This window comes from Prionailurus viverrinus, chromosome F2 (genome assembly GCF_022837055.1).
Source record: "Prionailurus viverrinus isolate Anna chromosome F2, UM_Priviv_1.0, whole genome shotgun sequence".
Taxonomy (NCBI): Eukaryota; Metazoa; Chordata; class Mammalia; order Carnivora; family Felidae; genus Prionailurus; species Prionailurus viverrinus.
The window spans coordinates 63,966,894-63,989,253 of NC_062578.1; the positions used below are offsets into that span (position 1 = coordinate 63,966,894).

Below are 22,360 nucleotides of genomic sequence, written 5' to 3' on the forward strand. Positions count from 1 at the left end.
TTTCTCTAAGGTGTCTTCTGGGCCAAATTTTACAGTGGCCTGAATGAATACAAAGTTTCAAGAGAGAGGCTCATCCGTATACGTCCGTGCATTAATAGCTTCTAAGAGCCTGATGTGAACTCTCCCAGGGACCCTGCAGTCTGTCTGGGATTCTTGCTGCCCATGAGAGCTGAGTCTGCCTGGAAGGAACATTGCACTTGGTCAAAGTAAAAAAGAGGTGGGTGGGTGAGTAGATGGGCAGGTGAGTGAGAGGTTGAATTCAAAGGAAATGAGCAGGCATTTTCTTTCAACTTCTGGGTGAAATTATAGGAAACTACAGAGTAGGGCATCCCAGGGGCATTGGATGGTGCTTTAGTTGGTGGTAGAAAGTTGGTTCCTATGACCTACTTCTTCACTGACCTTTTTTTTTAATACACCTGAACATGTAAGGACCATGGTGGAGAAAAATGCTGGGTATGAAGACGGTTGCCTGATGAGATGTATGAATTGGAAGAGAATCAACCATTGCAGGTGCTCTATTAACTAGAAGCAGCTTAGTATAAGAAGAATGCTGATATTTATATCAGACCAGCCTCGCGTGAAATCTCCACCCAGTTCCCACTAGCTTTGTGACCTAGAGCAGTTCATTTAATTTCTCTCATTCCAACTTCCTTATCTGTAAAAAGAAGATAATAATACCTACATTCTAACATGTGTGACAAGCAGGTGGTATTTAGTAAATGGCAGCCTTTTGTTAATGTTATTTATTAGTTATTGCTTATAGCAAATTATTATTTGTATGTAAGTCATTAGTTTTATTATTGATTAATACATGATATCCGATTTTGCTATTCTGGCAGGAAGGTGGGCCTCAGTTCCTCTCTTAAAACAGAATGATAGTTTTTATTAATTCATATTTTTAAAGCATGTTAGATACATTTTTTTAAAGTAAAAAAAAATTTTTTCTACACATTTTTCTTAACTGTTGGAAGCTTGTTCATTCACCTGGTAACAAAGAAAAAAGAAGAACTCTTTTCACAGGTAAGTGAACAGTTAAACTTCAAAAGAACCAACCATAGTAAAATTGATACTGCTTTCATAGACACCGTACCTTTATTTATTTATTTATTTATTTATTTATTTATTTACTTATTTAGAGAGCAAGAACAGGGGAGGAGCAGAGAGATTGGGAGAGAGAGAATCCCAAGCAGGCTTGATCCACACTGTGGAGCTTGAACTCACAAACTGATCATGACCTCAGCCAAAATCAGGAGTTGGATGCTTAACTAACTGAGCCACACCCAGGTGCCCCTGTTCTCTTGATTATAGTGTTCATATATTATTTTCATAGTGTGAAATAGGAATTGTATTTGGTAAATCATAGTTCACATAAGAATTACATATGAATACTTTTTGTTTTTGTTTCCTCTCTTCCTTGTTTTATTATTATTATTATTATTTTAATTTCATGAAGAGCATGGTGGCTACCAGGCATTCAAAAAACTTAAAATGTTTTATAACCATGACCTTGGTCATTTCCTATTACTGTGGCCTCCTCAGGCCCAGGTTTCTACCTTCCATCCCCCTTCCCGTTGCCCATCTATCTCTATACCATAGACAGTTAATTTTCAAAACATTAAGTTCTCTAATAGCCTTACCCTCTGTTCACCAATCATCAACATCTCCCTCCCCCTTGAAAATAAAGCTCATACTTCTGCTGGCTTTCAAGACTTTTCATGCTGGGTCCACCTTGCTCTTCCAGAGTCTACACTCCCAAGTGCTTTTCGTATATACTATAGACTAACCTGTGAATGCCCCTGTGCTTCCTTACTTTCATGTTTCTGAGTGTTATGCATGTATTTTTTTTATTTTAGCCATAATTTAAAAATTAGGAGAGTTTCCATTAACACTGTGATTTTTCCTCTTTTTTTTTATTAAAATTTTTAAATTTATTTTTGAGAGACAGAGACAGAGCACAGGTGGGGGAGGGGTGGAGAGAGAGGGAGACACAGAATCCGAAGCAGGCTCCAGGCTCTGAGCTGTCAGCACAGAGCCCGACGCGGGACTTGAACTCCTAGACCACAAGATCATGTCCTGAGCTGAAATCAGACGCTTAACCAAGTGAGCCACCCGGTCACCCCTCTTCTTTTAAAAAATCAGTGTATCTGGAGACATGGGACTCATATTCAGCAATGGTGAGCTGGCACACATGGCTTCTACCTAGTTTTCTCCAGACCTGTGCTAGACCCTCTCAGTGTAAGAAGGAAGGAAAAAGGAAGAATTCATATTCTTCATTTCCAGGAAATTTTCTTATATGATTTCCTTGACAATATCCCCTCTCCATGCCTCCACATTTTCTGTTCTATATTTCTGAAACCTGTTAGTTGGATTTTCTCATATCTACATGATTTTCTAATATATACATGAAAACATCAGTATCAGAAATTTGACTTTAGAAAGGTCTTTCAGGTAGCAGTTTGGGGGACCGTTCAGGAACCCAGGCTTAACCCAATGAGAGCAGGCAGAAAATTTAAATAGACAAGGTCAGAACTAATGGACCTGATTCTATGGCATCAGGAGAAATGGAAGGAGAAATAACAAATATTCAGAAAGTAGAATGGATGGACCTTCTTGACAATGTGGAGAGTGAGAAAGGGGGAGAAGGTGAGAAAGACTGTCAGAAGCGTGGCTTGGGTGATGGGGAAGGTGTTTGTTCCCTAAAAGTTGTGGATTATTTAAAGTAGGGGAGTATCACGATCAGATGTAGATTTTTAAAAGATCACATACTAAAACTAAAGGGTGGGTGACAATTTGATGGGGGAACAGGATATTTACATAGTTGCAATGTATCTATCTAAAAATTGTTAATTACAAAAGAAAAAATAGTAACTTTTTAAAAACTTGGAGTGTGTTGGAGGAAGTCACTGAGATGACACGACCCTCATTTGACCCTCAAGCTGGATTGGAGCCTCCTCACCTCTCCCTTGTCCTTGGAATGTAAATGCCTCCCCCCCCCCCCCCCCCATTCCCACTATGGGAGCTGTTCTGAGAATGTAGCCTGGAGACAGTAAGGTGTTGAAACCATCTGGATGAGGGGTGCCTCAGGGGACTGGGTGTCTCAGTCCCTTAAGCGTCTGACTTCGTTAAGCGTCTGACTTCAAGCTCAGGTCCGGGTCATGATGTCATGATGTCGTATTTGTGAGTTTGAGCCCCCACTCTGTGCTGACAGCTCAGAGCCTGGAGCCTGCTTCAGACTCTGTGTCTCCCCCTCTCTCTTCCCCTCCCCTGCTCACACTCTGTCTCTCAAAAATGAATAAATGTCAAAAGAAGTAGAAGAAGGAGAAAAGAAAGAAAAGAAACCATCTGGATGGTATATGTGACTGAACCCTGTTGAGGCCTCTGTAAAATAAATTTTTAAGGTTTTGGCATGCGGGGGGTAGATATTTCCTCCTCTTGCTGCTGCCCAAGGCAACCCTCATAACAAAGTTTCCTTCACTGGGGCGCCTGGGTGGCTCAGTCAGTTAAGCATCCGACTTCGGCTCAGGCCATGATCTCACAGTTTGTGAGTTCAAGCCCCGTGTCAGGCTCTGTGCTGACAGCTCAGGGCCTGGAGCCTGCTTCGGATTCTGTGTCTCCCTCTGCCCCTTCCCAGCTCACGCTCTGTCTGTCTCTCTCTCTCTCAGAAATAAACATTAAAATTAAAAAAAAAAAAAAGAAAGTTCCCTTCCTTATTAAAAGTGCCATCTACCAACCTGGAATGGTGTGCCTCTTTCTCTGGTCTCTCCTTGCCCACCATGTCAGGGGGCCAGTGTGCAAATCAACAGAACATATTACCTCAATTAAGTGATCAAGGTTAACATGACCAATACTGGGACGAGCATCTTGTATCCTCTGGGACCAGCATCTTGTATCCTCTGATACGATATACTGAATTAATCCTGTCAACAATGCATGACCCGAATATAAACACAGGGAAAACCTCAGGCAACTCAAGTTGAGGGACGTTCTGTAAAAAAACTGGCTGATACATCAAAAACTGCAAGGTCATGAAGGGCAAGAACCAAGGAACTCTTTCAGATTATAGGGAAGAGACATGATCATTAAATACAATGTGTAATCCTAGGTTAGATCCGGGACTAAGAAAAATTACTGCTATAAAATATATTGTTGAGACAATTAATGAAATCTGACCATGGATTATGATTTCATTAATTATGGAAATTCATTATGGAATCCATAAATATGGATTATGATTTCATTATTATATCCAAAAGGTTTTTTTTTAACTCTTTTTAAAAAAGTATTTATTTATTTTGAGAGAGTGGGAGTGGGGTAGGGGCAGAGAGAGTGGGAGAGAGAGAGAGAGAGAGAGAGAGAGAGAGAGAATCCTAAGCAGGCTGTGCACTATCACTGGGGCTCTAAAGAACGAACCATGAGATCATGACCTGAGCCAAAACCAAGAGTCAGACACTTAACCAACTGAGCCACCCAGGCACCCTGATGAGAGTTTTTTTTTTTTTTAAGCAATGTTAAATTTCCTGCTTTTGATAATTATACTGTGGTTATATAACAGAATGTCCTTTTTCGAAGGAAATACACATAGAATACTTAGCAAAAGAGCATGATGTCTTACTCCCAAAAAGTTTAAAAAAGGATTTTCATTAGATAGATAGAAAATGGAAAATGGAAACACTGGGGTAAAATGTTACCAATGAGTCTGAGTAAAGTGGATAAAGGCTCAGGACAGCATCAAGCTCAGATACAAGAAGTGAGAGGTGGATCTGGGGCGTGTATTGAGGTGATGGATTAGCAAAGCTTCCTCGTGTCCAGCCGTGCTGAGCTAGCAGCAGCCCGGCCCATGGGCTGACGCAGTGTGGGAAACGGTCACAGAAGGGCAGGGAAATGCCCTGTGGCTAATGAATTCCAGGAGTGGGGAGCCAGGCTGCCAGTAGACAAAGTACCAGCAGAACTCCCTACTCAAGTCCACTCTTATTCCTTCCATGCAAAACAGAGGGTGAAGAAATGGTGGACACAGATTCTCAAATACAAAACTGAAGAGAGACAAACCAGAGTCACCATGTATAAAAATAAATAAGTAAAAATTTTAAAAAAAGAATAAAAAAAGAATCACCATTTATATACGACCAACAACATAAAGAGATATAAAAAGTCATCGGGGGGGGGGGGGCGCCTGGGTGGCGCAGTCGGTTAAGCGTCCGACTTCAGCCAGGTCACGATCTCGCGGTCCGTGAGATCGAGCCCGGCGTCGGGCTCTGGGCTGATGGCTCAGAGCCTGGGCTGATGGCTCAGAGCCTGGAGCCTGTTTCCGATTCTGTGTCTCCCTCTCTCTCTGCCCCTCCCCCGTTCATGCTCTGTCCCTCTCTGTCCCAAAAATAAATAAACGTTGAAAAAAAAAAAAAGTCATCAGGGAAGAGTTAAGACCAAAGGAAGCAGAGGTGATAGAACAAAATTCCCAAGACTTTATGATAAATATGATTAATATTTTCAGAGGTGAGCGATAATTCATACATAGCAGGCAACCAGACATCGAAGGTCTTTTCACTGTTTTCCAAATGTCATTCGGATTTTTAATGATATATTTAGTCGCAGCTTCTCAAATTAGCTCCTTCACTCATGGAGTCAGAATTACTCCCGAAAAAGCTAAATAGAAGCCCTGAAACTGTCACAGAAATTAAAATTAGCACCACAGAATTAAAAAAAAAATGCACCTGGGAATATGACAGAAATGAATGTGACCTTCAAAGACTTAAGGGTGCATGAATGGTTCCCTCATCTGCCCATTTAGCTCACTGGTCTGGCCCCTGCATCCGCTGTGCGGAATGAATGTAGTATCTTTCCTGGAGCAGATTAACAACACAGTCTCCGGTACACGGGATCCAAATTTAGATCTAATATATTTAACTTCATCTCTACCATCTTTTTTTTTTTTCCTCTTTTCTCTCTCTACTTACTGAGTCTTTTTTGTTGCTTCTTATTTTCTTTCACTATCTTTCATTGAATTGATGTTGTTTGTTTTTTTTCCCCCTCCAGCCCTTCGAAGATATATCGTATCCTGCTTCCTCTGCTGCTGCTTTTCCTTTTCTTCTCTGATGCCTCCTGGGAACATCGGACCCACTGGCTCTCTGCAAGGTCTTTACTCTCTCCGGGATGCCTCCTCACATTTGGGGGTCTGCTTGCCTGGTGTGTTCTTCCCTTCTTTCTTTGCCTGGTTAACACCCGTTCGTTCTCTCACTGAGGCCTGCCTGGCAGAACTTTCTGAGATGTTGAAAATGTTCTACATTTGCACAATCCAATTTGGTAGCCACGAGCCACACGTGTGTGGCTTTTGAATGCTTGAGATATGGATGATGCGAATGAGAAATGAAAATTAAAATTTCATTTGATTTTAGTTAATTTATTTATTTATTTATTTATTTATTTTTTTAAATTTTTTTTTCAACGTTTATTTATTTTTGGGACAGAGAGAGACAGAGCATGAACGGGGGAGGGGCAGAGAGAGAGGGAGACACAGAATCAGAAACAGGCTCCAGGTTCTGAGCCATCAGCCCAGAGCCCGACGCGGGGCTCGAACTCACGGATCGCGAGATCGTGACCTGGCTGAAGTCGGACGCTTAACCGACTGCGCCACCCAGGCGCCCCGATTTTAGTTAATTTAAACATAAGTAGCCACATGTGGGCAGTGGGTATAGTATTGGATCACTTGCCTAGGTCAATAATCATGTCTCAAATCTTTCTCTGGCCTCCCTGATCAGGTGAAGCCTTTCTAATATATACACTCATGGCAGCAGGTGTGTCTCATTTCGAGATTTTTTTTAAGTAAGTTGCAATTTTACATTTATTTGTATGATTACTTAATGTCTCTCCCTCTCTCCCCAACCCCGTCTTTTTTTTTTTTTTTTTTTTTTGGTCTCTAAGAGCCCATGTGAGTCATAAAGGTGGCTGGGTTTGAGAATAATTTTTGGGATACAATGGACAGGGTAGCTACTTGATTAGACCTGAGGAGTAAGAAGAGGGGAAAGCATCGAGGATGAACTCTAGGTTCTTGTGTGTGCAACTGCATTTCCTCTCATTTACAACATATTGCAGGAAGGGGCGGGACAAATTGGGCGGTGGGGAGACACCAGCACTGGTTTTGATTTGTGGTGATTGAGATCCTGTGAGAATATACAGGGAGGACATGCCTTGAAGTTGGATTTAGAACTTGGATCTTGAATAAAGGTCTGGCCAGGAGCTGAAAGATAAAACTTTTAAACATACGTACATATATGGTGATTATAAGAGTGCCTATAAATGAGATTACCCAGGGAGAGTGTGATGTAGGCAGGGGAAAGTTTTCCTTTCTTTTCTTCTAGGTTCTTTGGCTCGTCTAATAATTAAATCGATGCAAGACAGATTAACAGGAGAAAAACAAACTTAATTCATAGTATTTCAGCTCATAGAAATATGAGACTCACAGAAGTGACCAAAGCAGGCAGGTTTTTTTTTTTTTTTTTTTTTTTTTTTTTACCTTTTAGACAAGAAAACAGTAAATGTGTGAAGAATTGACATGACAAAGTTTGGGCTTGGGGTAGTAAATTAGTGAAGAAGTGATAAGTTTATTTATACAGCATTCTTGGCCCTGAACTCCCTATCTCTGGTGATTAGGGTGTCTCTCTACCTCCTGATACAGGAAGGGTACCTTTCACAAGGGAGATTTATTTCCTGCTTTCCAGGAGACAAAGGAGGGTCAGAGTGTCCTCCTAGCACCATCTTAAGCTAACTTTAATTCAAAATAATCAGTATGCCAAAGTGACATATTTTAGGGCAGCCTATCCTGAACCCCATCAATGACTCACAACTAAAAACTGGGCTTAAAAAAAAAAAAATGAAACCTCACCATCTGAAGTGGAAGCCTTGAAAGAAATACCTTCTTGTGGGCCCCTGGCTGGCTCAGTCGGTAGATCTTGTGACTGTCAATCTCAGGTTCTCGAGTTCAAGCCCCATGTTGGGTAAGGAGCTTACTTAAAATAGATAGATAGATAAATAAATAAATAGATAAATAAATAAATAAATAAAACAAAACTTCCCTCAGGGTAATAATTTCATGGGATAGGAGAAATAGAATAAAGTATGTCTTAGAAACCATATTATCCTGTTTTTACTTAAAACCACTTCAGGTAATGAATTTCTGATTTACACCAAGACTTGTGTAATTCTCTAGAAAATACAGTAGTTTAAATTTTAACTGCACGTCCTTTGTCAAGTAAACTTTAAAGGCTTTGCTTATAACACAATCTGGATTTTCCCCACTAGAGGGCGGTATTGTTCCACGTTTCAGAGAGTGGCCTGCTGTGCCTTGTTCCCTACCTCAGAGAAGAGGAGGAATATCCATTAAAATATTTACTGAGGCAAGCACAGAACTGAGTATCCTATGTGTTTTCTCTCACACAATCTTTGCAAGAATGTAAGTCAGATCATAACACTTCCTGTGTTCAAAATCTACCAATGTTCTCAATATAAGCTTTTGGTGAGCATATTAAAAAAAAAAAATCAATATAATGCCCTTATACTTGGGAGTATCAAGAAGAAAAAGAAAATAATCTATAACAAAATAATACACATTTTAATATTTAAATGACTACAGAAGGTCTAGTGAGGTGGTCAGATGTTTACAACTGGTTATAATGAATAATTTTATTATCTTATTTTATTTTTAATGTTTATGTATTTTGAGAGAGAGAGAGAGAGAGCGAGTGAGCAGGGGAGGCACAGAGAGAGGGAGGGAGAGGGAGAATCCCAAGCAGGTTCTTCACTGTTAGCACATTGCCTGATGTGGATCTCGGACCCACGAATGGTGAGATCATGAGCTGAGCTGAAACCGAGAGTCAGACACTTAACCTACTGAGCCACCCACACATCCTGAGAGTGAAGAAATTTAGAAAAACAGAAGGAAGGCAATAGTTTCCTGAATATTGCCATCACCTCTTTTTTATATTCGGTGTTTTAAAATTTGGCTAAATAATATATCTTTATAGAAACACACACAGAATCACCACACATGCAAGAGCTAACAGGTGCTGACTGAAAAGGGGATGCTGTACTCATAGTGTGTGTACCACACAAGACAGGTGGGACCATTTTCTGTCATGATGAACCTTTCCTGGTAAAGTTCTGAGAAAAGTGCAATTTTTCCCTCAATGTAGACAATAATTGCATTCCTGGACAAGTCATAATTATATTAAAATTGTGCAAAAAATATCTTGTGTTTCTATATAAAATTAAATTGGGGTCTAAGCTCAGAGATCAGCAAACAGGTTTTTCAGCTACGAGAATATCCCACAGAACCTAGGAAAGACATTCAGGGTTTATGACAATTCCTTAGAATGTGCTGTCCCAAGAAAATGAGAATATCTAGCACCCCTAAATATCTAGCATCTACTGCTCACTAAAAGTCAGTAGCAGTCCCAACAACATTACACACCACAATCCCCACCCAAATTTTCCAAAAAGCCCCCCTGGAGTTAATCCTTTTCCTATAGGAGACCCACCATCATTTAGTGTCATTGTGAAATCAGTCACTAGGTGGCAGCATATGCCAAAGTATTAACTAGTTTTGATGCCCTTCCAGCAGTTGAGAACTCCTTGGGACCTAAGCAAGACTGGGACTGGAGGACAAGAGAACTTCACATTTATTTATGATGTTTGATTTCTATCACTACAAAAAAGATGAATCAAACACGACAAAAATACTAAAAATAGATGTGAATAATGACATGAAAATTTTATTTTTCCTCTATTTTTACATTTAGTTTTCCCTTCTTAAAGGGTCAGTCAGCAGAAATATCTAGACAGGATATTACTAAACCATCAGTTTGCTTCCATTCAGGCTAAGAGAAAAAAATCTGGGGAACAGAGACTCCCATTAATGGTTAAAAGTAATGTAAGGCTTCTGATATCATGTCAAGTCGCAGGAAAGGAAACAACGCACCTGTTAGGGAATACAAGAAGATACCACAGGGAAGGCGGAGCCTGAGTTAATCTTTAAGATCAAGTGGGAACAATACTGGTGTATGCTAAAAGGCAACAAAACAGTACTCATAGCTAACATGTTATTAAGATTCAGAATTGACAATAGTCTTCCACATGTTTTATTCGAGTTCATCCTCTCACATTGCTGCTTACCCTTAACCAGTAATGCTAAAAGTGTGGTCTGCCAACTGGGGACCGTTACCTGCACCGAGAGACATTGAGACATACAGACACTGAGTGAAATGTTTATAACGACTGGCCAATTTTCTGTCTGTTGACCACGACAATCACAAAGTGGGGCTGTGTTTTTTTCCATTTTAAATGTTCATTTCTATTGCATTTTACCAAAATATCCATCTTCAATGGATTGAACACACATACGCGCGTGCACGCATCTACCTAAAGTTTGAAAAGCACCGTCTCCAGAGCACCGAAACAGCCAGAAGGCACGAAGCAGGTGAGCAGGACAAGGCTGGAGGAGAAGGCTTACTACATTCAATAGCTCCCAACTGTAACAAGCGTGCTCATTGCATTTTATTTAGTCCTCCCAACAACCCAATGGGACCAGTAGTGTGATCTTGACTTTACAAAAGGGGGCCAAAACTAGGGATGATAATGAACCTGCCCCAATGGAGTCAGGAATCAAACCGAGGTCTGTTGGAATTTTCAGCCCTTTTCAGATCCTCACACTGGTTTAATCACCATGTCAGTGCCCATCTCTCGTCTAGCAATACCTAGAGATCACAGTCTATTCTGGAACCAGTTGCTTTAGAGCTCACAGACTCAGCACTGGTGCTCACATGTCCTCAGGAGCAGGACCAATCTTTCCCTAAGTTAGGAAAAATGGTTTGTCGTCTAGCCCAATAGAGCACGGTATAGCTCATATGTCAAAAGAAAGGTTGAAACAATGATAGCAAACCAGTTCCCACTTCCCGTAGACATGTACACACACACACACAAACATACACACACACACACACACACACACACACACACACACAGAAAACCCTTCTCATTGAGCAAAAGAAATAAATTCTGCTGTATCTCACTGGAGTGGTATGAGGTATTTTCCTGACTTGAATTTTTTCCCCCTTATGTCAAGGTGTTTTTCTAATCATAAACTTTCATGATAAAAGGTTTTTATCATAATTTTTATCATAAATCATTAAACAATAAAGTATTTTACAAAAATATACTTCTTTTAATTTTTAATTTTTGGATAAAGAAAGTTGCCTGAATTTAAATGAAAACACAACCAGATTTATAGGAAGAAAAAACAAAAGACAATCACAATAGTGATACAATTTACAACACAGAGTCAGAGTTTTTGGATAAAACAGTGCTGAACACTCGATACTTAGAAATGTGTAATATTTTTTTTCATTTTGCACTTTCAAAAAGATTAAAAACATTATATGAAAACAGATTTAGGGAGGTCAGTTCTGCACTTCTCTTTTCTTCATTTTTTTTTTAAGATTCATTTTACTTTTTGAGAGAGAGACAGCACACATGTGTGTGAGCCAGGGAGGACAGAAGGAGAGAGAGAAGAGAAAGAGAGAGAAGCTTGAATAGGCTCCACACTCAGAAAGGAGTCCAACATGGGGCTTGATCCCATAACGCTGGGATCATGACTTGAGCAGAAATCAAGAGTTGGAAGGATGCTCAACCAACTGAGCCGCCCAGGAGCCCCACTTTTCTTCATTTTAAAGGCCCACTAAGAATTAAAAACAATAATTAGAGATAACTTGCGAAAAAGTGTTTTGTCTTGTACCAAAAATTCCTCGTGGAAAGTATCTGATAAGAATTTCTTCTCCTTCCTCTCTTTCCTCCTCCTTCTTCTTTTTCCTCTTATTATTAAAAGCAGTAAAGACATTAAAAAGAACAGCCATTGAACACACATCATGTACATTAAAACCTTACATAATGTTATTAATAAGGCACACAACATCCCCATAAGGTAAGAATTATTATTCTTGTTGGGAAATTGAGGCCCAGAGAAGTAAGTAACTAGTAACTAGCATAAAGTTGCAGAGTTAATAAATGACAGAATCAGTATAGAAACCGCACGTTTGAGTGTGAAGTCCATGCAAACTCTTGATATTCTATAATATAGGATTAAAACATGAGTGACAGCCAGCTGTTAAACTCATTAATTCTGGGACCACTGCTGATGTTAAGTTATTTTTATAGTTTATGCAAAATGAAGCTCTTAGAATCACATTCACTTAGAACTATGTCTTGCTTGGTCTACATTTTTGTCATGGTCTATTTAAAAAGTTAAGAAAATTAGATAATTTCTTTTGGTGAAAGAATTACCTAATACCTTGGTGTTGAATGCACAAGGTGGTGGGACAATTGTTCTTTTTCTGGAGTACGGCTCAGCATAACCTTGAGGATCTACAGACCCAGGGTTCAAGGGCTGCCTAACTGACTTTCCAGGTATGAAATTTAGGCAAATTACTTTACCTTTCTATGCTTAAGCTTTTCCACTTGTAAGTTGACGATAAGAATACCCAACTCTCAGGGGTCAATTAAATAATATAAGCAAAGTGCTTAGCACCATGTAAAGCACAGAATAAATGTTCAGTGAATTGTGTAAGTTAGGTAATGAACTTGCAGAATATTGGAAAATGCTACAATTATCTTCTTTAAAAACAAACGACAAGAAAACAGAACAATAAAATATAATAAACCTGCAGGATTGTGAGTATAAATATTCTTGAATAGCAGAATTGGTATAAAATGTACAAAGAAGAGAATTTGTTATTCGACAGACCTCTGATTTTCATTTTTATTCTGTAAACTTACTACAAATCTTCAGTTGAAAGATTGTCTTTCCATACAGTATTCACTAAAAAAAAAAAATTCACATTTATTTGTAAGGGCGCAGAGACCTGTATATATGCAAAAATTGTAAAAAGTTGCAAAAACCGTCAACAAACAATATCCCTTTAGTACAATGACCACTACCATTAGCATTACTGTTTTCCTCCAGACCAGGCTCTGACCTTGCACGAGACTGAATAACAGGACATTTATTTGGTATTAGTCAAAGTTCCTTCCATGCTCCCTGTAGACAATGCCATCATATCCTCGTTTTAAGAAGCAATCTTTTAAGAACACAACTCTGAAGCTAGAGTGTCCTGGGTTTGATTCTTCTTGCATTTATTACCTGCTTGCCTTGGACAAGTTACCCCATCTCTCTCAGCCTGCTTCCTGATACAAAATGAGGACAATACTCATTTTATGATTTGTTGAAAAAATTAAAGAATTTCTTCCTCTCTTTCCTCTGAGGCATCTTTAATGCAGTAGAGGTCAACAAGTGGTAGCCATAAGTATTTTTATTTTGTAAAGGAAGAAACTGAGGATTAAGCACATTTTGGTAGGAATTTATAGGCGTGGAGCTGGATCCTAGCTCTGCGATTCCCTGGCCAGCGTTCTTTAGTGATTACACCATAAGGTAAATAAGCTATCTTCGGTGAAGGGCATTGGGACGAGAAGAACGCCTAATTTCACCAACCCCTGCAGTGACGTGTATATCAGTATATCCTTCATTGTTCACTGTCGAGCTATTTCATTATATTTTTACTCTGCCAATTTGGAGCACAGGAGGTATAATAAACATACCTTTACACTTGTTCGGTAACCTCCTAACCTTTCCCCAAGGTCCCAGGGCATGAGCTCTTGTGGGTAACGAAAAATGAGGTCACCTATCTAACCTCCACCAGCACACACGACGCAGTACCGGCGCCCCGCCCAGATGTTTATATTTTCCTCCCTTGGCCCCGCCCCCCGACCACGCGGGGCTCCAGCCGCCGCCCCAAGCTGGAGTTCCTGGAGCGGACTTGCCTAGCGCCTCAACCTACCCACAGGGATTCCCTCTCTAGCCAATCGCATTTGAGCAACGGGACTGCCCCTGACAAAGATGGCGGGGGAGGCCTCCGTGAGGGCAGGCTGATTTAACACCCAAACCCACGGCGTCTAGGGAAGACAGTGGTAGTAGCGGCGCGGCCCGACCATGGAGGAGGGCAGCAGCGGTAGCGGTGGCAGCGGTGGCAGCGACAGCAGCACCGGTGGGAGTGGTGGAGCGCAGCAAAGGGAGCTGGAGCGCATGGCTGAGGTCCTGGTCACTGGGGAGCAGCTACGGTAAGGCGTGGGGCAGTGCCGGTGGGCGCGCGGTGGCACTGGCAGCCTGTGTCCGCAGCAGTCCCGCGCTCACACGCTTGTGCCTCGTGCCTGGGGACTCGCGCTGGGCTCCGGGACCGCTGCGGGCGCTTGGGCGGTCGGCATTGCGCCTTTGCTTAGCTGCTGCTGCAGCCGGGCGTCCGGCGACGCGGGACTGGCGCGAGGCTCCCCAGGAGGACGCATGCGAGCCGGTGGTGCGCTCTGCGCCCCGGCCCCGCAGCTGCAGCCCTGCGCTCGGCAGACGCGCAGGCACCCGCCGCGCGCTCCCTCTTCCTGGGCACCTGGGCACTACCAAGGCCTGCTGGCTGCCAGCCGACCCCTAGTCTATCCAGTGAGCGAGGGGTGGGCGGCCCCAAGCCGTTTGCAGCCCCAGACTCTTTAAGATGAAAGGGCCAACCCAGTGATCGCCTTCACTTGAGCTTTTCCTTTTTGCTGGCAAGCCCTGCTTCACTCCCCTGACCCTCCGCGTTTTCATCTGTAAAATGAGGCCGATCACCGGATCCCCCTTGAAGGGGTCTTGTGGGGGCTAAACCCCAGTTTCTGAAAAACTACCTATCACTAAATTGGCACATCCTTATCAATCGTCATTCGGGTCCGCAAGGGGGCGTGGAGGCACCTTGCTCCGATGCCCTGCTGCTGTGCCAACTCCCCTAGCGCGCACATTTTGGAGAACAGAGTCCACCGGCCCTAGGCTGCTGCAAGAATTAGGAATTGACGGATCTCATCGCGCCGAGGACAGGCAGTGAACCCCAGATCTCCCCCTTAACATTCGCATCCCATCCAGGTCCTTGGATTCATGTTTGAGTAATGTACTTACACGGTCTGATCGGTTCCGCAGTTGCCAGTGGTGTGGTCATAAATCAGTTTGCCAGGGGAAAAAAAACCTGGCTCTGAAACGTTGTGGCCACAACTTGCGTGCCTGCCCCTGGCCCAGCTGGAATGAGGCGCTCACCTCTTCCTTCTAATGCTTGGCCTGAATCTCTAGGCTCATTTTGGTTTGAAAAAGCTGTGTTTCAGGACCTGAAGGAGAGAGATTCTTGCAAAGATGCCTGAAGGTTTTTAGTAACCACCCTGCTTGCAGCCTTAGATTGAGGAAGTAAAATTTTGGAAGTCAGTTTGAGTTTAACGTTACAAAAGGCAAACTGCACATTTCTGTCCCTCGATGATTTTTTAATATGTAGTCAAAATTCAAGGGAATAAAAGCTTGTTTTTCCTTCATCAAGAGCATTTTCTAATTGAAAAAATTAAAGCTTTTCAGATTCAATCTGAAACACTTGCTTTTGAATAATTTGCTCCTCATTATTATATCACCTTTTTAAAAGTCCTCAATTTCATTTCTTTTTAAATAATAAATTGCAGGGTGCCTCTCTTTGTCCAGGAAGCACTGTCTCCTTCAGGATGCAGCTTAAATGCCCCTTCCCTGGGGTCTCCAGAGCAGTTGTTACTCCCCTCTTCCTAACACCCCTCTGCACCGCAACAGGTTTGAGAGCCATGCTTAGCCTGTTGGAAAGAAGATAGAAGGCACTGTCTCCCGGCGCCTGGGTCAGTGGGTTAAGTGTGGGAGTTCTGCTTAGTTCATGATCTTGAGGTTCTTGAGTTCAGCATAGAGTCCGCCTACTTCAGATCCTGTATCTCCCTCTGTCTCTACCCCTCCCCCACTCGCACTCTCTGTCTCTCTTTCTCTCAAAATGAATAAACATAAAAAAAAAAAAAGACCGTCTTTCACTCTCACTCAGGAGGTGAGCCTGGGTTTGAATTTCTGCTCAGCCACTTTGTAGCCAATAACTACCCTGAAGTTGTTTTTGAAGCTGACATTTAGAGTGAATCTTGAGTTTGCCATTTACTAGTGGGAGATCTTGAACCAGTTACTTAACTAAGAATGGTGGGTAATAATGGAGCCTACCTTATAGAGTGTTGTGAGGGTTAGATGAGTTAGTGCTTAGAACACTGCCTGGTACATAGTAAGCACCATGTCAGCATTGACTATGGTAGCTCTGTGACCTTGGACAAGTTAATTCACTTCTCTTTTTTTTTTTAATTTTAAGTTTTTGTTTTTATTTTATTTTTAAGAGAGAGAGAGAAAGAGACAGTGAGAGGGGCAGAGAGAGAGATGGAGACAGAATCTGAAGCAGGCTTCAGGCTCTGAGCTGTCAGCGCAGAGCCTGACATGGGCCTTGAACTCACAGACCGGGAGATCATGACCTGAGCCGAAGTCGGACGCCCAACCGACTGAGCCACCCAGGCGCCCCAGTTCACTTCCCTTGAGCCTCTGTTTCCTCATCTATTAAGTGGAAATGAAGAGAAGCACTTAATGGGTTGTTGGGAGAATTTGCCCCTGAGCTTCTTGTGTTAATGAGCATTCAACAAATGGCTGCTGGAATTAATCTGTATTGTTGGTCTCTGTGCGTCACCACGTAAGACTTGGAGCCAAGCAAGATCTGGCAGGAAGGGTTGGGTGGTGGTTAAGGACACAGGGTATAGAATCAGGCTGCCTTGATTCTTATTCTGCCTCCACCATCTAATAATTTTGTGACTTTGGGGTCAGTTCACTCTCTGGGCCTGTTTCCACATCTCTTACAAGAATTTTGTGAGGATTAAATGAGATGCCACATGTGAAAGGCTTTGAAAATGTTCACTATTTAATTTTACTTTGGAAAAGCGTAATCACTGCTTTTTAGAAGTCTCAACCATGTTAGTACTGTGTCCAGCACGTAGTAATTACTCAATACGTATTAGAATGACCAGTGCATATGACTATTCTACTGTAAGTACAGATGATATATTCAGAATTTAGGGATTTTTTTTTAAGTTTATTTCTTTTGGGCGCGCCTGGGTGGCCCAGTTGGTGAAGCATTTGACTCTGGGTTTTGGCTCAGGTCATATTCTCATGGCTTCATGGGTTGGAGCCCTGCATGTAGCCCTGAGGCTCTGAGCTGACAGTGTGGAGCTTGCTTGGGATTCCTTCTCTTTCTGTTCCTCCCCTACTCACGCCGTCTCTGTCTTTCTCAAAATAAATAAATAAACTTAAAAAAAAAGTTTATTTATTTTGAGAGAGAGAGAGAGAGAGAGTGCTGGGGAGGGGTCGGTGCAGAGTGAGTGGGGGAGGGGCAGAGAGAAAAAGAGAATCCCAGGCAGGCTCCACACCATCAGTGCAGAGCCCCATGCGGAGCTTGAACTCTGGAACCACGAGGTCATGACCTGACCCGAAGTCAGATGCTTAACCAACTGAGTCACCCTGGTGCCCCCAGAATTTAGGGATTTAAGTATGCCCTGGCTTCTTCATTACGGGAGGGACCTCTCATGAAGGGGTGGGAATGCCATCCTTGCTGTCACTGTCACAACATGTTCATACATCCCTAGCTGCCTTTTCACAGTCTGATTGTGGGGACTTTACGATGTGCAGGCTTCCTGCCTCTAACTGCTTCACAGACACGCAACTCCCTTTTGCCTTCTCTTGCTTTTCCACTGCTTTTTTGGTCATCAGCAATAAGGCAGTAAGGAAAGAGGACACCAAGGATTGGGATTTGAGATAAAAAACTCAGGTTCCAGGCCCAGCTCTATGCATCTTACTTATTTAATATTTACGAAATATTATAATATTTAATGTTTATTAGACACATATATATGTATATATTTAAACTTCTATTCCCTTGGTCAAGTCAGCCGCTCTGGGCCTCTGTGCTCTTACCTGCAGAATGGGAACAATAATACCCTTCCACATAAGATTTGTGCTGGTGGATCATATGGGCTACAATATGGGAGGGAACTTTGTAAAATAAACCATAAACCAAGATTCGTTATCATTGTTATGATTATTATAAGCTCCAGATGTGAAATTGAGGGCTGACTCCTCAATCCTGACACTTGGAAAGGCAGTTGGTTGCATAAGGACCTGAAATGAATTAAAACTTCCTTTTCCAGCCTGACTGAGGTGTCCTTTCCCTATTGTCTTCATTCTTTCCCTTTTCATAAAAGATTTACTTCTGTGTTCAATGTACTTTTACGGTTTTGCATCTTTTTTTTTTTAAACATTTATTTATTTTTGAGACAGAGAGAGACAGAGCATGAACGGGGGAGGGTCAGAGAGAGAGGGAGACACAGAATCTGAAACAGGCTCCAGGCTCTGAGCTGTCAGCACAGAGCCTGACGCGGGGCTTGAACTCACGGACCACGAGATCATGACCTGAGCTGAAGTCGGCCGCTTACCCGACTGAGCCACCCAGGCGCCCCCGGTTTTGCATCTTAAAAATGCATTCAGATACCACTTCATGCCAACAGGATGGCTGTAGTGAAATAGTAACAAGTGTTGGCAAAGACACGGAGAAATTGGAACCTTGAAACACTGCTGGTGGACAAGTAAGATGATACAGCCACTTTGGAAAACAGTCTGGCGTTTCCTCAAAGATAAAACATGGAGTTAACATATGACCCAGCAATTTTACTCCTAGGCATATATTCAAAAGAAATGAAAACATATGTCCACATAAAAATTGATACACAACTGTTCACAGCAGCATTATTCACAGTCGCTGAAAACAACAACTCAAGTGCCCATCCACTGGCGGATGGATTGACAGTGTATGGTGTATCCATGCAATGGAATGTTATTCGGCATAAGAAGGAATAAAGTACTGATACATGTTACAGCATGGATAAACTTTGAAAATATGCTGAGTGAAGGCAGACACAAAAGGCCACATATTGTATGACTCCTTTTATATGAAATGTCCACAAGAGGCAAATCTATGGAGGTAGAAGGTGGTTGCCAGCAGCAGTGGGGAGAGAGAACGGAAGATGAGTGCTGAGGGTTCTAGAGTTTCTTTTGGGGAGGAGGAAAATGTTCTACACCTGATGGTGGTTATGATTTCATACCTCTGGGGATATACTTAAGACCATCTCATTATATACATTAAATGGATGAACTATGTGGTATGTCACTTATATCTCAATAAAACGATTACAAAATAGATTTGGATGAAAATTTTTATCAAAGAATGATAAAAGGCAAAATATTAGATGTATTTACATAAACTTTTGCTTTTCTGATTGACCAAAGAATGCAGTGATCTTTATCACTAACTCAATAACACATTATTACCACACCAGATAGAACTGATATTTTACATATATATTTTTATAGTATTTTTCTTGATACAAAACAGAAAAGGTGCCATAGTCAAGAAAATCTTAGAACATTCCTAACTTGAAGATAATTAACCATATATAAATCATTCATGAGTAGGGTTTCATATTATGAATTTTCAAATCATTTGATATTTTTATGTGTTCTATTTATGTCTTTTGTCTTGAAATTTGCCCGTGCAGTCATAACTGTGACACTAATTAAGACATCCAAAATACACCTCATGTTTCTTCTCTAGGATAATCGCAGAGATACTTAACAAGAAAGTAGTTTGTGATAGAGCGTTTAAATAAAGAATCCCCAATAATATTACTGTCCTCTTTGTGGTAATGGTAGGTGTGGTAATAATAACAATAATACTCATTTATATGGCATTTATTACCTACCAAGGAGATGGAGAGATATCTATATATCTGTAGACATTTATATGCCATATATATATATATATATGTATATATATGTGCCTTTAATCTTTATAGCAGCTCTATGTAGAAGATATGCATCACCCACATTTTACAAATTTGAAAACTAAGAAACCAAATATTTAAACCAACTGGCTCTAGGTTATCCAGCCATAAAGTGGGAGAACTGAAAGTACCTGTTCTTAGGCAGGATGCTAGACTACAATTTAATGATGTCCTCAACTAGTAATTTAGAGGGTTGCAAAATGTAATGATGAGACAAATGTAAAACGGAATCATGTGTATAAGACTTGTCACATTCTAGCATGACTACTTTTTGCAAACACATAAACAGACAAATGATTTCTTTTCCATTCTGTTGGGAAAAATTCAATGTATTTCTAGAAGTGTTTATGTTTTCACAAGATAGAGTGGTCATTTCCTCTACTATTGAACTGGGTCTTCCTTGCCATGTGGTTTTGAAAACTTAATTAGAACTCCATTCTGAATCTGTAATCATTTTAACGGGAAGATGAATTGCAGTTCACTACTTTGCCAGCTGTGAGGATGCAGGTGGGGTGGGGAGGAGAGTTAAGAAGGTGATGAGGAATGCTTAATTAAGAGAGAAAACATTTCAAGCATTCCAGTTATGCTCCTCTACCTAGACTAAATATGCTAATTACAGCGATCTCATCCAATCACTAAATGCTGGTTCCCTACAAGCAATTTGCTAAGCAATGAATTTTAGCCAAATTGTAGGAAATTGTAGTTCTTTCAGATTGTTTGATGTATTTGCCTTTTTGCTATAACAGACTGCCTTTCCAGACTCTCACGGCCTTGCTATTTATTGCCTTTTTCAAAAAAACACGTTCAATAAGTGTTGAACTGCTTCCTGAATTTGCTTGGCAAACGTTAATGCAGTGTGCAGGTATGAAGTAAAAATCAGCTCATCAAACAAAAATCAAGCTATAATAGGGGCGCCTGGGTGGCGCAGTCGGTTAAGCGTCCGACTTCAGCCAGGTCACGATCTCGTGTCCGTGAGTTCGAGCCCCGCGTCAGGCTCTGGGCTGATGGCTCAGAGCCTGGAACCTGTTTCCGATTCTGTGTCTCCCTCTCTCTCTGCCCCTCCCCCGTTCATGCTCTGTCTCTCTCTGTCCCAAAAATAAATAAACGTTGAAAAAAAAATTAAAAAAAAAATCAAGCTATAATAAACAAGAGGTGAGGAATTTAGAGCATGCTGAATAGAAAAAGGACAAAGAGTCCATTTCATTGCATTTGAACACAAAGAATTTTAAGGTTGGCCTGGAGATTTTCTTAGGGGGTAGCTCTACTGGAAGCCATTCCTATGGAAGCTTAGCTCTATCAGACACTGTAGATGAAGGGAATAGCCAGAAACTACCCTCCAGATGGCTACTACTGAAGTCTAGAGATCCAAAAAGAAGGAGAACACTTGTTTTCTTGTATTCTTCAAAACAGCAGAGATATCCTGGAGTCAGGAAATTATTGCCTGTTTGCATAGAAAAAAGGGGAGGGGGTTGTAGGAAACAGAGTCACTGTATTTGGAATCAATGCAGACAAGCCTAGTGTAGGGTGTTAAATTGCCTTTGAATCGGAGGCTCCTCCAACATACAGACCCTGTTCCTGTGAACCTCTTTTCCGCTTCACAAACGGGATGTGAGGGCAGGGAGCAGAACCCTGGTACATAGCAAACCCTTGGTAATGATTCGTTTCGTAACCTGGAGAGAGCACATGAAGGGACTTTGTCACTTGCAAAAAACATCATGCAAATAGAAGGCATTTAGTAAGTGCTCAATAAACGATTATGGAATTATTTTATATCTTTATGCACTTATTCATATGTAAACCTTTTTCTTTTTAAAAAAAATTTTTTTTTCAATGTTTTATTTATTTTTGGGACAGAGAGAGACAGAGCATGAACGGGGGAGGGGCAGAGAGAGAGGGAGACACAGAATCGGAAACAGGCTCCAGGCTGTGAGCCATCAGCCCAGAGCCTGACGCGGGGCTCGAACTCACAGACCGCGAGATTGTGACCTGGCTGAAGTCGGACGCTTAACCGACTGCGCCACCCAGGCGCCCCTGTAAACCTTTTTCTGAAATGACTGCTGTTAGCTGTGTTTGAATAATATATTTGTGTTCCTCAAAAGCCAGTGCTGATATTTCAGTTATGGCTTCCGTCTTTTGGAATCAATAAACCTGAAAGTAAGTTAAATACATCTCCAAAGAAGTGAATGGAAGGGGAAGGAAGATCGTTCTCTCCTCTTATTTCCAGTATTCATTTGTATCAGGAATTCACTTCCCTTTAGTAAGTAGTAGCTCTTAAATGTTTGGTTTCTAGGAGTTTAGTGATTAGGAAAAGACTGAGAAAAACGACGATCGGCCCTCTTTATACACAGTGGGTCATCGCACTTTTCTATCCCCCTCATTGTCTACTACAGACAAGTGGAGTCTAGATCCGAGATCCTTGTGCCAGTATTTATCAGCCTTAACCAAACTTGGAAGCTTATGTCAGTGATTCTTTTTGTGGATCATTATATACTTGAGGGACAATAGTGGAGACAGATTGGGGGCAGAGGACTTAGTAGGCCAGACGGCGTGCTTGCAC

General features: G+C 41.5%; 1 protein-coding gene across 3 annotated transcripts in view; it reads left to right on the top strand.

Annotated features, from left to right (window-relative positions):
• Window positions 1–13,855: 13,855 nt before the first annotated feature.
• DEPTOR (DEP domain containing MTOR interacting protein) overlaps window positions 13,856–22,360 on the top strand; it is a 139,166-nt gene continuing 130,661 nt past the window's right edge. For all 3 annotated transcript variants that reach the window (XM_047842392.1, XM_047842393.1, XM_047842394.1), the window contains exon 1: window positions 13,856–14,154. In XM_047842392.1, the coding sequence (XP_047698348.1) occupies window positions 14,027–14,154 (128 nt within the window). In that variant the 5' untranslated portion in view covers window positions 13,856–14,026. The remainder of the gene's footprint in view (window positions 14,155–22,360) is intronic.